The sequence below is a fragment of the Triticum aestivum genome, chromosome 6D, assembly GCF_018294505.1.
Source record: "Triticum aestivum cultivar Chinese Spring chromosome 6D, IWGSC CS RefSeq v2.1, whole genome shotgun sequence".
Classification (NCBI taxonomy): Eukaryota; Viridiplantae; Streptophyta; class Magnoliopsida; order Poales; family Poaceae; genus Triticum; species Triticum aestivum.
Window position 1 is genome coordinate 146,459,557 of NC_057811.1, and position 16,588 is coordinate 146,476,144.

The following is a 16,588-nucleotide window of genomic DNA, read 5'->3' on the forward strand; positions in this document are numbered from 1 at the left end:
AAAAACGATGACTTCACCATCCTTTGGGTGAGGTCTTTCTTCACTTGGTTTGGGGGCGCGCCAATGCATGATATCTTTTGCTGGTAAAAAGCCGATTTTGACAAAGTCTTTGAGTGTGTTCTCAGTGACAATGGAGGGAACCCAATTACATGAGGTGGTTGTCTTCGGTGGCATTGGGAAGAAAGAAGCCTAAAGGAAAGAAAAATTATGCCGGTTTAAGTCGATTCAGTAAGCCGGAAGCAAAATGCAACAGTATATATTCAGAGTGGCGGCTTAAATGGGGCCTAATGACATATGGCCAGTAATAACCAGTGATATAAGCTGCCATGACCAGATTGGTATCTATCAAGAGTGAAATCTGCTAAGTGTTGAATAAACAGGTTTTACAGACTGGAGCAGGTGATTTTGATCTAGCGCCGTGTGAAAAAAGAAAATAAATTAAAGCCTAAAATAGTGCGGCAGTGGAAGAACTAGCGCATTGGCAAGATTTCTGCATCTAAGGCGTATGTTCAGTGATTAAGGCAAAGGATAGAAACAGGATCTACATATTCTAAAGGCCAGTTTTGGATCGAAGTAAGGATTAAACAGAAGCATGACGAAGAACGACGATGAACTCATAAGAACTGAAGAAACCCTAATGAAGATCTATGGTGGAGAAGATAAGGTACTTACTGGAACCGCTGAGCAATGGAGAGGCGCCACAGTTTTCTCTGGTCCCGTTCAGGTCGATGCAGCGGCCGAGGTCGAGGACGACGATGAGCTTTGCGGCGCCGGCAGTGCTCAAACGTGCAGATGCGTCGCGGAGAAAGGTGGAAGACGAGAAGGAAAGAGGGGGAAATGGAAAGAGGGCTGCCTGACCCTATTTATAAGGAGAAGAGTAACAGGTGGGCGCGAAAAATGAGGAGGCCAAAGAATGATTATCCAACTAATCGGACGCCTCAATTTTCGGGAGGTTATTAAAAGATAAGGATCTTTTAAAGATATGTTGGGTATTGTGCGAAATTAACGACAGATGACGTCATGGCGGTTTTCCGTAGTCCCAGGAGATGACGTCATGGAGGGTTACAATATCTTGTGAAAACAGGTGAAGAAGGATTTCTCTTAAGTGTTCAAGATTGACATGAACAAGTTCAAATCAACCTGGGGCCTAATGTTGGGGATATAACTATTAGGTATGACCCGCCCAGGAGGGGCCGAGTTATACCAATGGCGGTTCATTGTCACGAAGCCCATGAAGGAATTGAAGATGGCGGTTTATGAGGATGACTTATGAAGAGCCCAAGGCCCAAAGGCGGCTTAAGGCCCGCAGGTGTAAACTGCCATATGTGCATGACTTGTATCATAAGGAAAGTGTAATTAGTCACCAGGCCGGACACATTTATGAGCCGGCCGGGACTCTGTAAGCCACAGGGCGTCAACCTGTGTATATAAAGGGACGACCCGGCGGCGGTTTAGGGAGAGAAAAAATAACAGATCGAAAGCTAGGTCAAGCGTATACGCTCCCAGCTGGTAATCGAGGCATAAGCAATACCACCTCAAACTGGATTAGGCCTTTACCTTCACTGCAAGGGGCCGAACTAGTATAAACTCCTGTGTCCTTTGTCCCGTTTAACCCCTTTAAGCTAACCTAGTGTGATGGCTCCACGACTAAGTCCTTTCGCTAGGACATCTATCGTGACAATTCCACGACACCCATGTCGTTGTTGACAAGCACGGGTCTGATGCCGAGCTCGCCGCGGTCAGGACGATGCACCAACTCCTTCTCTAGCCAAGGGGGCCACCTTAAATATTGCTGCTCTGGATCATCAACGTCGCCGTCGTTCACCGCCTAACAAAAAACTAATACTCGAGCATACATCTCCTTCGCCATCCCGCGACAGCCCTCCAACTCCTCCACAAGCAGGCCAGCCACGATCAGGACCTCCCCGCTACCGTTAGCGTCGCACGGACTTTGCCCACGCGGCACGCACAGGCAGCGACGAGAAGGGAAGACGGCTAGTGTTTTGGTCGTAGCCTTGGAGTAGGTGAAAAGAAAGAACGTAGGAAACAAACTTTTTCGCAAACCGCTTTTGGATGATCTTATGTTACATGAAAAATAGTATCTCTAAAATATATACTACTCGGTCTTGTGAGGGTAGAAGATGGTGTTCCCACTTAGGTCAATAGAGCAGGAATGAAGGTGACATGCTAATTAGGTTTTGTTTGGTTAAAGTGGGCTAGTCATTGACTTTCTATTTTTTACAACTATATTACTAAGGAGCTTTGCAATTAAATGCAGCAAATCACAATTTTAGGCAATAGACCATCCACAAAATGAGTTACTCTACTTCCTCCTTTTCGGTTTACAGGGCTGAAATCTGAAATCTCATCAACTAACGCAGGTGGTGAGTGGAGGAATGTATCATGTACTTTACAAATCTACCCAAATTAAACTGATGCATTAATTTGGATTAATTATAGTGCATGCATGCTTGGCCACTAGATGAGTAGGAATATTACATGCACTCGTGGGTTCGTTTTTAATTCTTGCGTGCAAAGATTTAATGCGTCTCTGAAATCTCAAAATGAGATGGAGATGAGGCTTTTAAATCAAGAAACAAAAAAAAAAAGATAAGCCCTCTAGGCCCAAAAGAAAAGAATATCCTATTATTATCTTGCTGGCAGGCGGGCCAGGGCTCACCCAAAGTCCAACCTGAACAGACGCATGGGCCCTCTTCAGATCGTAGCCCGGAAGGCCGTGTGCCAGCTCATCGCGGATCCATTCAAGGCCGCGCCCGAGGAACTAGCCGTTACAACACCCCACTTTCCCCACTATCTCGCCCATCATCGTCCCCACCTAGGATTCTTCCTCTACTACTACCATATCACACGCCCCTCCTCCCCTCCCTGCAATCCTCCCAAATCCCCAAACCCAAGCCAATTTTTCCAGTCGGCAAATTCCCCAATCCGCGGCGACATCGATCCCCAAATCCTCGCTCCTTGGCCGCGATGATGTTCACGGAGGGCCTCGATGAGTCGGCCATCAGCTGGATCAAGCAGGGCACGGACACTCCCCCGGCCGCGGCGAGGTCCCCGCTGGCGGAGCGGCTGCCTCTGGGCCAGATCTCGGCGGACGCGGCGGCGCCGAGGAGCCCCGCGCTGTACAACAGGGCGTGCGTCGGCCTCTTCTCCCCCAAGAGCCTGCCGCCGCCGGTGCGAACCGCCACGCGCCACTCGGGGCTCCTCGGCCGCCACTCCGTGCTCCTCGCCGCGGACTCCGAGGAGGAGGAGGAGGGGGAGGAGAGCGTCGCGTCCTGGGGGCTGACCGAGGACTGCGGCTACGGCTACTTCTCTGACCACACGGCCGAGGAGGACGGGGTGTGCTCCAGCGACTCCAGCCTGTTCCGGAGGGCGAGGGACCTGTACGGTAATGGCGTCGAGGACGAGGTCACGTCGCAGTTCAGCCGGAGGGGCGGCGGGCTTGCCCGGGGCCAGTCCAAGGAGAACCTTCGGGTCGAGGTGCGAGCCGCGGCCGCGGCCGCGTTTGCCGGGAAAAGCTCCCGTGGTCAGGATCAGGTGGACCGCACCTCGCATGTAAGGATGCTGCTCCAGCTTGCTTGATATTTTCCACTGTACAATTAGCGATTACTGAATCCTGTTGGTTAACAGTTCCGTCCATGCTTGTTTATGCTTCCTAATTAGAGTTTGCATGGGTGCACAATTGTGCTGGCAAAAGTAGGAAGCAACTCTAATTATTATTTTTATCCAGGAGCGCTACGCTGATGTGCAGAAATTCCAGGATTTCGGGCCACCGAGTGCTCCCCCAATTGCTGCACGAGTTGGGGAGGTGGATGGCATTCTCGATGCAATTGGTGAGAGCAACGATCACTACTTATTGCAATTTGCAAACATAGTTTGTTTGTATTTCCGTTTGCCTGGAAAAGATAATTAGACCATTACTTGATGTGCAAATAGCTGACGAGAGCGGAGGCTTTGAGAAGACTGAGATCTCCTCAGTGGCGGATATACTGGCTCAAGATGTTCATGAGCTTCCTACGAGGTACAGTAGATCATAATTTACATTTTGGAGTAGTTCAGGCACATGATTGCTTTTTTTCCCGCCTAACCAAAAAAATGCAATTCAGATCAACTGCTCAGGCTGATGGTGTTCAGATGCCGTACATCGAGAACAATTTATTAGCTCAGATACCCAGCTTCACAACCAAGTGCGTTATTATTTATTTACTTGGTACCCATTTGTAGACGTTTCATCTGTTTTTTGTTCTTATTGACCACTTTTTTACTTGACAGTGTCCAAAATGCATGGCAATCATTTGTTGCATATGATGCATGCTTTCGGCTTTGTCTGAATGCATGGGCAAAAAATTGCATGGAGGCTCCAGAATTCCTCCGCGATGAGTGCATGGTACTTAGAAGCGCCTTTGGGTATGCAACAACTCATGCACGAATTAATGTTATGGGTAATCTAGCTTTATGTCATTTGACCTTAATTTGCCTTTGGGCTCACAGCTTATGAACTCTTTATGATGAATAGAATACAGAAATTTTTGCTTCATCCAAAGCATAAGAATCAAGATGATGGAAAACATACCTATGATAAGGATGAAAGTTGTAGCATGAAGACAAGGAAACTTGTTAAACGGATTGAGATCGAAGGTATGACTCAGAACCACAGAACATCATCTATATAGATTTCAACTTCAGTTTTTCTTAAACTGGAAATAATATCATTGAGCAAACTCTTTTTGGAATGAGAAGTTAACAATCAACGCATTGCAGAATGCAAGTGTACAGGTTACTTTGTGTGTGCTTTCAGAAAAAATAATGGTTTGTTCTCATATTCTTATTGTTTGCTAACAGTAAGAAAGATACGTGTTGTACCGCAAAGACCAAAGCTTCGCGCGACATCATCCTTTAGAAATCTCTACATGCAAGCTGGTAGCGAGTATGTCAGACAGATTTCTAAAATTCTGAAGAGCCAGGTCACTATGCTGACATCCACATCATCTACATCTTTGCCAGAAGGTTAAGAGGGTGCAAATGTTTTTATGGCTTATACCTGACAGAGTTCATTTCTGTATTTAGTAACACAATATCATACCTGCAGAAATGTTTACATGCACACTAGAATTAAAAAGCTCCCTCAAAGGTCAACAAAGAGATTCCATTTCTCTGCAATATTTGAAGCCGGGGACTGGTGAATCTCAACTCTTGTAAGTTCTATCCTACTCTCCCTCTATTCCAAATTATCTGAACTTCTAGCTTTGTCCTAAGTCAAACTTCTTTAAGTTTGATCACGTCTATAGGAAAATATATTAACATCTACAACACCAAATTAGTTTCATTGGATTCATCATAACATATATTTCCATACTATATATATTTGATGTTCTATATATATTTGATGTTGTAGATATTGACATATTTTTCTATAGAGTTGGTCAAACATAGAGAAGTTTAACTTAGAACAATACTAGAACTACAAATAATTGGGAAAAATAGCTATGATTATGTTATACACTTGCATATTCGTTCTATCAATGCAATCAAAAGATTTGCTCAGATAATGTTCTTGAACCATATAATAACAGATATACTTAGCATATTTGATGTTGTCAATATTAGCATATTTTTCTATAGAGTTGTTAAACATAAAGAAGTTTGACTTGGGAACAAAACTAGAACTTCAAATAATTGGGAACAGAGAAAATAGCTATGATTGTGTTATACACTTACATATTCATTCTACCAATGGAATTAAAATATTTGCTCAGATAATGTTCTTGAACCATCTACTAACAGTTAATACTTATGCTTCAGTTAATTATCTAGAGGTTTGACTTAGCTATGATTGATGTTGTAAATAACAGATATACTTAGCATATTTGATGTTGTAAATATTAGCATATTTTTCTATAGAGTTGTCAAACATAAAGAAGTTTGACTTAGAACAAAACTAAAACTTCAAATAATTGGGAACGGAGAAAATAGCTATGATTGTGTTATACACTTCATATTCGTTCTACCAATGGAATATTTGCTCAGACAATGTTCTTGAACCATCTACTAACAGTTAATACTTATGCTTCAGTTATCTAGAGGGCCAGGGAGACGTTATTCTTGTTGAAGTACAAGATAACAATAGAGTTGTCATAGGCCGTGCAGAAATTCAAGTTTCATCATTCAGTGATGCCCACGTATGTATTCTCAGTGCTCACACCTTCATTGTTCAGTTGATTCATGACTGTACTAAAATCCATTTCTCAATTGTACAAATTTGGAAACAGCAGGAGGAATTCACCAGATGGTGGCCTCTATACCTTGAGGATCAAGAATGTGTGGGCAAAATTCAACTTTGTCTGAACTTGTCCATGCCTGCGGACAATTATGGATCTGCAAAGGTCTGCTCTTTTATTCTCCTACTTATTATAAGTGTGCAAACATTAAATATCTATCTTAATCTTAGATGGCATTGTAAAAATAGATGCTGCAAGGTGGTCTGGCTGTCGATACAATTATATATGACATGGTTCTGGAAGCAGCAATGAGAGCTCAAAATTTCAACAGCAAAATGTTGCACATCAGTGGTTCGTGGAAATGGCTGTTGGATGAATTTTCTGATTACTATGGGTTATCAGACGCATATAGAAAATTGAGGTGATATATTATTTGGTTGTGTACGTTCAATGATGGCTAGTAAATATAGCAAAACGTGATATTGGTATCTATGACATTTTACAGGTACCTTTGTTACATTATGAATGTGGCAACGCCAACAAAGGATTGCTTGGAACTTACATATGAGCTGCTTCTCCCTGTCATAAAAGCACGGGACGACAGAACTTTAACAAGACAAGAGGTAATCTTTACATTAGGCTACTTCCAGTGGGTTGTCTCTTGTTGCATCATGGGTGTTTACATACAATTTCCACATTGCGTAGTATCTTAAAGTGTTGTATCTTAAGCTCTTTCGTGGACCATTCGAGCATTTGTATGACTCCACCACAGATTGTTTCCAGCGCAATCTCTCTCGTCATTAACTAGGATGTCACCATGCATTTTGGCCTATTTGCACCTTGGAGCACTGGGAGAGGCCCTAAAAAGGTCATGTTACAACATGAACACATGGCCAATAATTCATAGAAGTTTAACATGTCCCTAGGGAACACAATGTGTACTAATTTGTGTACTAACACCCCTGGTTTTTCTTTAAGTGGAAAGGTGGTCATTAGCTTCCACTAGACATACCCTGGTTTTGTACATGAAAAAGGCTCCATGCAAATACTGCCAGACGACAAGAATACATAGGCCAATACTTTTAAGATGTCCTAGCGAACACAATGTGTACTAAATTCTAGACTACTAGCACCCCCAGTTTTTTCTTAAGAGGAAGGTGGTCGTTAGCTTTCACGAGACAAGAGGTCTTTACATTAAAAAGGTTCCATGCAAATACTGCCAGATGACATGAATACATAGGCCAATAATTCACATAGATGTAAGAAGTCCAAAATGTCCAAGTGAACACAGCATGTACTAAAATAGGCATGTGTGCCAAAGGTACAGCCACCCAGTGATCCTCTCTTTTCATCACTTATGCCAAGTATAAACAGAATTATTAAGGGACTCAATTCTTAAGGCTGGGCAAGCACCTCCTCTCTAAAAAACTCTCTAAAAAAAACAGAATTATGGCAGAAATTGGATAACATTTTACGGAGCCATGATTATTTTGTATGTGTGTGCAGAGAAGTATACTGCTTGACTGTGAAGATAGGATCAATGTTCTTCTTGCGATTGTGTTCGAAAATTATAAATCACTGGATGAGCATTCTATTACGGGCTTATCGGAGCTATTTGGCCCGATATCAGATTGTGCTGCACCAGCTTTGGCACCTGCAGTTCAGATATTCAGTGTACTGCATGATATACTCTCTAATGAAGCACAGAGCATACTCAGGAGCTATCTGCAGGTCAGACATCCGGAATGCATACTCTGACGAAGTATTTTTCATTCAGATGCCATTTTTTTCTCAGAGCGACGAGTCGCACATGTCTAACTTATATAAGGGATGATCAAGGCATTTATATTTCCAATTTTATAGCTCAAATATATGTGATAGTTAGTACTTATTCTATGCTTGATTGTTCAAACACAGTACAGGCTAATGAGTTTATCATTATGATTATTTCCAACATTAGCTAAAGATTTCATAACATTTAATAGTCCAGTTTGGAGACTTGCATATTTAATAGTCCAAGTTTGGAGACAAGTGAATTAGGAATGTCCAAGTTTGAGACAAGTGGATTAGGAATGAATTGGAAAACATGCTTCATTGATTCGCATAATATTTAATAGTCCAGTTTATCATTATGATTATTTCCAACATTAGCTAAAGATTTCATAATATTTAATAGTCCAGTTTGGAGACTTGCATATTTAATAGTCCAAGTTTGGGGACAAGTGAATTAGGAATGTCCAAGTTTGGAGACAAGTGGATTAGGAATGAATTGGAAAACATGCTTCATTGATTCTCATAATATTTAATAGTCCAGTTTATCATTATGATTATTTCCAACATTAGCTAAAGATTTCATAATATTTAATAGTCCAGTTTGGAGACTTGCATATTTAATAGTCCAAGTTTGGAGACAAGTGAATTAGGAATGTCCAAGTTTGGAGACAAGTGGATTAGGAATGAATTGGAAAACATGCTTCATTGATTCGCATATGGTGCAGCTTACTCCCGCTGTCCACAAATGTAAGACGTTTTTGGCAGTTTAAATTAAACTGCCAAAACATCTTACATTTGTGGACAGGGGGAGTACCATAGATGGATTAAAGTTTCACCTATGATGCAACTTGCACTTAAACTAGCATAAATAAAGGGTCTATACGTATGATAGTATACGCCTTTTGTTGATTATTTATATAACCATAGGTGAACAAATAAATCTCCCTTTTTGCAGGCTGCTGCAGCAAAGAGGTGCAGGAGGCATATGATTGAGACAGACGAGTTCATGTCAAGCAATAATGACAATCTTCTTACAGACGACATGACTATTTCTGCTGCCTATCTCAAAATGAAGACATTATGCATTAACATAAGTCTTGAGATTCAAGCAGACATCAAGATTCACGATCAGAATATACTCCCAAGGTTGCAAATATATGCTTGCTCTAGTAAAAGTATTTTTGTTTGCTTAGATACTACTCAGAACTCCCCTCACATTTTTCCCCTTTAGTTCGATAGATCTTCCAAACATAGCAGCATCTCTCTATAGTACGGAACTATGCAAACGGTTGAAGGGTTTTCTCTCTGCAAGTCCCCCATCAAGACCCTTACAACATGTTGCTGAACTGCTCATCGCGACTGCTAATTTTGAGAGGGATCTTGACTCCTGGCAAGTCAGGTAAGATACAAACAACTAATAGATCATACAGTTGATATACTTTTACTGTATTCTCCAATTGATATGTGTGTCTCCAAATGCCCAAACCGCAGATTCTTTTCAGCTGATTCGTTTTGTTTCATTTATACAATTGTAGACCTGTTCATGGGGGTGTACTTTCAAGGGAGTTGTTTCATGATTACATTATGGTGTGGATTGAAGATACCCGGTTGCACTTGCTTGATTATTGCAAAGCTGAGAAGGTAACCATAAACACATATCGTAGATAAAAACAGGTTGCTTGTCTGACCTTGGCAGTTGGACTTCCTTGCATAAACCACCTTGCCCTTTTGCAGTTATCCTATCCTGCAGCATCTACAACTTCACCATTTGTCGAGCAAATATATGAGCAAATAAGAGAAAGCATAAATGAGTATGGAGTAGTTATCAACAGATGGCCTCAATATCTAATGAGTTTGGAGAGTGTATGTGCCACCACCTTGAATCAGTTTCCCACATTTTTCATGTAATGCACTCGACTGATATTCCTTTTCTCTTATTTAGGCTATTGCTGATGTCGAAAGAGAAGTTATGAAGGCACTGGAGAAGCAATACATGGAGACTCTAATGCCTCTGAGAGACGGCATACCAAAAATTCTTGAGAAGCATGTTCAAAGACTGACAAGAAGACAATCGGTAGCTCCATATGTTGTGCCAAATCAGGTATATAAGCTTGCATCATACCATGTGGTTTGTTCAGTGGGTCGTTCACTAATGACCAGCTGATTGTTCTTCATCACAGTTAGGAACATTCATGAATACAGTTAAAAGAATGCTAGATGTGTTACACTGCCGGGTTGAGGATATTCTCAAATCATGGGCATCATATCTAACCATAGCAAACGGGACCACACTTTTTGGAGAGCAAATGAACTCCATCACAGTCATGTTGAGAAAGAAGTACAAGAAATACCTGCAGGCAATAGTGGAGAAGATTGTTAGTGAAGTGAGGATTATTCTGACACATTCTTAATGATAATACAGTTCTTCATCAGATTTAGATAAGACATATTACATATATAGAGGTCATAATTTTGATTGTTGATTTCAGACACAAGCTAATCGGACTACAAGGCTAAAACGAATTCTTGAAGAAACAAAAGAGACTGAAGGTGAAAGTGAAATGCGTGAAAGGATGCAGGCTCTCCGTGCGCAACTCTCTGATTCCATACACAACCTCCACGGGGTCTTTTCCTGCAGAATATTTGTCGCTATTTGCCGAGGTTTCTGGGATAGGTTGGGCCAGGTAAATACAAGGAGAAAAAACTTGTCCAAATGCTGCCATGACAATTTATGCTTACTTTATTAACTTCATTTTGGCAGATTGTGTTGAGGTTTCTCGAGAGCAGAAAGGAGAACAGGATTTGGTACCGTGGATCCGATTACGCATTAGGGGTAAGCCCACACTCATCATCAATATTCATCTGGAAATCAGCTCTAAGAAATGAAAGCTGTTATTGGAAATAGTAAGTTAGATGTCCTACAGTGTTTTATCTTATGTTAGGGAAGCAGCTCTAAGTAAACTGTTATTAGGACGCAGCTCTTATATTTATGTAAGCTCACACTCATCAACATTTATGTTATATTATTAGGGAAGCAGCTCTAAGAAATTAAAACTGTTACTAGAAAATAGTAATATGGAATAATAGCACGGGCAATAGTACACCGAGATAAACTTGGTCTACCTGCAGTGTTTATCTTATATTCCCTCCGTCCCATAAATATAAGACGTTATACATCCAATATACTCACATAATTATGGGACGGAGGGAGTATTAGGGAAGCAGCTCTATGTAATGAAAACTGATATTGGAAAATAATAATGGATGACAACACAGTAGCACGCATCGAGATATAAGATAATATGTTGGGTATAATTATGGTGCTCCTCACAAAAAAAGAAGTTACTACTCCCTCCGTCTAGGTGAATAAGTCATCTTAGGTTGTGCACCGTGACCAAGGAGGAGGGGAAAACGAGAGAACTTAATGTTTATTTGCTAATTAATAGCATTGCATGCAATGAACTAACCACTGCATGTCGTGTTTGGTAGTCTCGAGTCATTAAAAGCATGCACACCCACCTCTCTTATTGGTTGATATGTCAAGAAACAAGAAACGAGGTAAAAGTTAATGCACCGTGCCTAAATGTTTTGGGATTATTTGATTTTCGTAAGATGACTTACACACCTAGACGGAGGGAGTATTATTGTGCTTATAAAGTTCGTGTCACTTCATAGAGAACCCTGGACTACATTTCCAGTGGGTGGTTCCATGCATTATCAAGGAACGACCAAGTTCCATATGAAACTACAGATCACAGTGCAACATCTCGACAACAATAAGCAAGTAGATCCTTAGGATGACGGAGCTAGTAATATGGTGTAGTTTATAAATCTATTAATCCTGACGAGATACCCTGTGCAGATCCTGGATGACGTCTTCGCATCAGAGATGCAAAAGCTGCTGGGCAACGCTCTCCAGGATAAGGACCTGGATCCACCGCAATCGGTGATTGACGCTCGCTCTATCCTCTGTTGAGGGCGGCGTGGGAGAAGAACCATGTAACATTCAGATGGATCTCTGCTGAGAAGATGTGAAATATGTCCGAGGTGAAAGTTCGGTTTTGCTTTATTTTAGTGTGCAGAATATATGTATACAGGTAGAGATGGCTCCATTCTTTTCTGTTCATAGTGGGTTGGTAATTGTTTCAGAAAGTGAAGAGGGAAGTTGTGCGTGGGAGAAGAACCATGTAACATTAAGATGGATCTCTGCTGAGAAGATGTGAAATATGTCCGAGGTGAAAGTTCGGTTTTGCTTTATTTTAGTGTGCAGAATATATGTATACAGGTAGAGATGGCTCCATTCTTTTCTGTTCATAGTGGGTTGGTAATTGTTTCAGAAAGTGAAGAGGGAAGTTGTGTAATTGATTAGTGGCAAGCAAGATTTGCTTTCCAAAGAGTATATGTGTAATCGGTGATTGACGGCGTGGGAGAAGAACTGTGTAACATTCAGATGGATCTCTGCTGAGAATATCTGAAATATGTCCGAGGTGAAAGATTGGCTTTGCTTTGTTTTAGTGTGCAGAATATATGTATACAGGTAGAGATGGCTCCATTCTTAATGTTCATAGTGGGCTGGTAATTGTTTCATAGTGGCAAGCAAGATTTGCTTTCCAAAGAAAGAGTATATTTGGAATTTCTTGAAAAAAGAGAGAGTATATCTGGCAGCTGAACTTCTCTGGAGAGTTCAGTTATGTGATTACATGTTAGATGTCAGCCAATGAAATCAGAAATTTGGCTGTCACAGGATTTGTCTTCGGGGTGGTCGTTTTCTAGTTGTTAAATCGAATAAACTATCCCTAGGCAGATCTCTTTGTTAAGTGAACCACAAACCTCCGGTGAATTTCTATACCTACTATTAAAGGGAGGTAATATTTTTGGTTTCGTCCCACTTCGTTTGGTCTCGTTTCAATTAGTTTCACATATGCTATTTGGTTTCATTACTTGCCACTTGTTTTCGTCCAACGGAGGAAGCCCATCTGGCGGCACACTATAGCCCAGGTCCGGAGAGCTAGCAAAAATGTCCAACTAACCCAGCTAGAGATATGAGAGGATTTTTATTTCTCCCGTCGCAACGCACGGGCCTTTTTGCTAGTAATATAAAGCTGAGATAGTAGGGAACAATTAGGAAAGCTCAAGCCAACATTTTGTAGGGGTTGATGAGTCAAATGCGTGTTTACCCTGTTAATTATATATGCATGATGTTGGAGAAGAAATGAGTGTTCAGATAGTAGAAAGAAAGTGTGTTCCAAGAATAAGAAGGAAAAAAACTAAAGCAACCAAGTGATCCATGATGTTGGAGAAGAAATGAGTGTTCCAAAAAATAAAGAGAAAAATTAAAGAAAGAGTATTCTACTACCTCCGTTTGGGTTTACTAGCACAAATGCCCGTGCGTTGCAACGGGCGAAAAATATCGTAAAACTTACTCATGGTGGACGTAATAAGCTTATACTGCTGTCGCTTTTTGAAATATGAAGTGTGGACGTAAATAAGCCACCCTGACATCCTTCATCTGATGGAAGAGTAGTGGTGCATAGAATAGTCTTGTAATAGGTTTTGTATTTTATATTTCAGAAAAACACAAATATTTCTTCCTTTTAAAATAATTAAACAATTTTGAATTATTCGAATTGAAACATGTTTTGAAAATGAACATTTTTTCACACATGTTTTTTTTCTTGAAAGAGAATTTTTAAAATTTTGTGATCAATTTTAAACGATTTTTCTAAAAAGAGTTTGATTTTTTTTGGTAATTTTGAGTATTTTTTAAAAGTGTGAACATATTCAAAAGAATGTTTTTTTGAGCAAGAACAATTTGAAGCACTCTTTGTCTTAAAACAAATCAGACATACTCGGTGTTTGCAATTAAAAATAGGATTATTGGTGTACATACCGTGTAATATAAAGTTGAGAAAGTCATAGGATGTCCTTTGATGGCGCCTCCTTCAGCTTAATACTATCATCGGGTGGAAGAGAAATGGTGTAACCGTTTTTAGTAGGATATACCGACGGTGAAATTGTCGTATACTATTCGAGAGTTTAATAACTAATCCAAAAGTTTTTATGTTCCCCATCACAGGTAAATTTCTGGTGGATTGTAAAAAAAGAGAGGTAAATTTCAAGATGCAGCGTTGTCAGTTGTCACATTCTCTCTACTCTTTAGTAGAATTTTTTTTTCAATATTTCACTCACTTTTACTCATTGTATTGACGATGTAGAACTATATAGTAACAATAAAACAACATCAGGTAATTATATCGGTGCTCATTAAAAAAAAAATCGCAATCGGTGCTAGCATGGCAACTTCCAGCAGCGTCTGGCAGGTGCAGCCATTAAAAAAAAGCAAAATCTATAGCAATAATCCCCACCGAGACCACTACTACTGCGTGGAGCCGTGGAGCAATAATCCCCACCGAGACCACTACTACTGCATGGAGCCGTGAACATCTGCTCCTCTCCTTCCTCTCTTTATCCATCCATCCAGCGCCCTCCCACCTATCAGCGCTGCTCTTTTTCAAAAGTGGATCCTCTAACATCCTCAAAGGATGTCACGAAGCTGCAGTGAAATGCGTCTGCAAAATAAAGAACGGATGTCAGGGTTACTGTAGCAACCACTGTGCGGATTTACTGTAGCATGTACAAAAATAAATCAAATTTTTTTATTGCACCATACTTTTGTTTGTATGTAATTTTTGTAAATGTATACAGTAAATTTGCAATTTGCAAATTAATTATAATCATTTTAGGCTTAACCATATGAATGTGAAGGAGGGATGTCACGGTTATTGTAGCTTACGTGACATCCTTGAGGATGTTAGAGGATCCGGTTCCCTCTTCTTCCTGCTCTTCTTTCTATCCGTGGCCCCAGCACACACCACGAGCCCTTCTGATCCACCCCCTCCCTCCCAGCCCATGGCGTTCGTTCCGTTCACCCCATCTCTCTCTTCTCCTTCATCGATGTGACCGCCCCCAATCTGCAGCAGCTGGACGATTCGATTTCCCAGGCCGTCTCGCCCGTGAGCTGCTTCGCGTTCGTCGGCCGGTTGCGGCACGGCTGCACATGGGCTCCTGGTGGCCGTGCTTGCGCGCGGGGGAGGGGGGTTGGCTGAGCCTATGGTGGAGCCGCGGAAGCGGTGGCCTGCTACAGGGTCGAGCTCGGCGGCAGCTTGACGGGGCTGCGTGGATCTGCGTCGGGGCTTCGGGCTCTGGATCGGTGTGGTCGTGTCCAGCTCACCCTCCTCCGACGGTGCCTTGCTGCGGCGTTTCGGGCCAGATCTTGGATGTGCGTGCGCCCGGCTTGAGGGGCGGCTTGGATCGTGGCCTCTGCAGTGCATCTGTCCTGTGAGCCCCCAGTTTTCTCATCGCGAGAGGACGAGCTGAGGCAGAACGGTGGCATGGGGGTCTGCAATCCCCGGGGTCGGTCGGCAGCCGACACAACACCAGATCGAGCGTCGGGCGGGGTCGGGCGCCGCTCCTCCAGGCGGCGGGGTCGTGGCAGACCTTTAGCTGGATCTGCACCTCGTACAGCTTGCATGCCAGCGTCCTCTTCCACTCCTTCCCCTTCGACGGCGACCCCTCAGGTTCTCCGACGAGATCCGCGTGTGCACTCGCGGCGCGATGGAGACGTCGACATCAGGGGTCTCTCCCTCCCGTCCGCATCAAGGCCGGAGGGGACTGCCAGTGGTGGACTGCAAGTTAGAGAGAAGAGAGGCGCTGTAAAACTGTTGTATTCATCTCACAAGTGTTACACTGGTTACATATAGGAGAGAGCTCCCAAGAGAAGCGGCACGCAGGCCATGCACAGAGGAGTGCGGGTGAGATCCTAGAGAATAGGACTACGTTACAACAGCTCAATAGTACAAGGGCAGTTATATACGCCGGTCGACCGGCCCAGGCTTCCGTCGGTCGCATGGGTATCGTTTGATTGGAGAACTCGCAACCGTCAGATTAAAACATGTTCCCCCTGTAGATCTCGTTCTCCTATGCGTTGCGCGCCCGCACCACCAGCACGCAGGTCTCCAGCCACGATCGCGGCATCCTCTGCCATGCGCACGCCCCATCGCCTCCATTCGCAACTCCCGTTCATCTCCCGTTGGAAAGCAACTTCTATCCTGAAGGTTGAAGCTTTTTCCCCGACGGATGAAGCTTTGTCCATCGAGGATGGAGCTTTTCCCCGAACGGTTGCAGCATCCATGCGATGGATCATGCCGGTTCCAGTATCCGTCATCGAGGTCGCAGCTCCCTGTCGCCGCACCGCTTGCAGTACGTGGTCACCGCGGTGGCAGCAAAAACAGCACCCGTTGTAGCAAAAAATTCTGGTCACCGTGGTCACCCCATGTCGCCACTCGTCGCACCGCCGCTCGCCGGTTGCAGCAAATTCGGTCACCGGTGGTAGCTTTTTCGCTGCCGGTTGCAACAACTTTGCAGCTCGTCGTCGCCGGCCACACTTCATCATCTTCCTAGTTGTAGCAAATCCGGGAGTCGATGGTAGCTTCCCCCGTTGCCCATTGCAGAAAAAATCATGGCGTTGTCATCGCCGGCCACGCTCGCTGCTGCCTGGTTGTAGCAAAATTCCAGGACGG

General features: G+C 42.8%; 2 protein-coding genes across 8 annotated transcripts; one reads left to right on the forward strand and one right to left on the reverse strand.

Moving 5' to 3' along the window:
• Positions 1 to 2,809: 2,809 nt before the first annotated feature.
• Positions 2,810 to 12,523, forward strand: LOC123144186 (uncharacterized). Of its 7 annotated transcripts, XR_006471328.1 has the most exons (24): positions 2,810 to 3,573; positions 3,749 to 3,851; positions 3,955 to 4,039; positions 4,125 to 4,205; positions 4,291 to 4,425; positions 4,535 to 4,656; positions 4,861 to 5,025; positions 5,108 to 5,213; positions 6,092 to 6,197; positions 6,288 to 6,401; positions 6,485 to 6,657; positions 6,742 to 6,859; positions 7,743 to 7,967; positions 8,965 to 9,155; positions 9,241 to 9,408; positions 9,545 to 9,650; positions 9,744 to 9,872; positions 9,952 to 10,110; positions 10,190 to 10,393; positions 10,499 to 10,693; positions 10,771 to 10,842; positions 11,872 to 12,056; positions 12,159 to 12,244; positions 12,347 to 12,523. XR_006471328.1 is itself a non-coding variant. In XM_044563235.1 (22 exons), coding segments are annotated over exons 1-22 (3,414 nt in total). In that variant the 5' UTR covers positions 2,810 to 2,988; the 3' UTR covers positions 11,873 to 12,523. The 7 variants fall into 7 exon arrangements, 4 of the variants coding, with proteins under 4 accessions (XP_044419170.1, XP_044419168.1, XP_044419169.1 ...); XR_006471327.1 differs by having other exon boundaries at positions 11,872 to 12,244; XR_006471326.1 differs by having other exon boundaries at positions 12,159 to 12,523.
• Positions 12,524 to 14,254: 1,731 nt separating this feature from the next.
• On the reverse strand, positions 14,255 to 15,963 carry LOC123141364 (uncharacterized). Its single transcript, XM_044560534.1, has 2 exons — positions 14,803 to 15,963; positions 14,255 to 14,578 (listed from the first exon to the last, which is right to left on the reverse strand). Exons 1-2 carry the CDS (start codon positions 15,338 to 15,340, stop codon positions 14,505 to 14,507), a joined length of 612 nt encoding a protein of 203 aa, XP_044416469.1. The 5' UTR covers positions 15,341 to 15,963; the 3' UTR covers positions 14,255 to 14,504.
• Between the last annotated feature and the right edge of the window lie 625 nt (positions 15,964 to 16,588).

Bases quoted from the DNA above. Each gene is read 5' to 3' on its own strand.
- LOC123144186 (XM_044563233.1), top strand. From the start codon at position 2,989: ATGATGTTCACGGAGGGCCTCGATGAGTCGGCCATCAGCTGGATCAAG. The intron at 3,852-3,954 runs GTGAGAGCAACG...ATGTGCAAATAG, and splicing joins TGGCATTCTCGATGCAATTG to CTGACGAGAGCGGAGGCTTT. The intron at 10,111-10,189 runs GTATATAAGCTT...TCTTCATCACAG, and splicing joins CATATGTTGTGCCAAATCAG to TTAGGAACATTCATGAATAC.
- LOC123141364 (XM_044560534.1), bottom strand. From the start codon at position 15,340: ATGCACTGCAGAGGCCACGATCCAAGCCGCCCCTCAAGCCGGGCGCAC. The intron at 14,579-14,802 runs GTAAGCTACAAT...TTTATTTTGCAG, and splicing joins AACATCCTCAAGGATGTCAC to ACGCATTTCACTGCAGCTTC.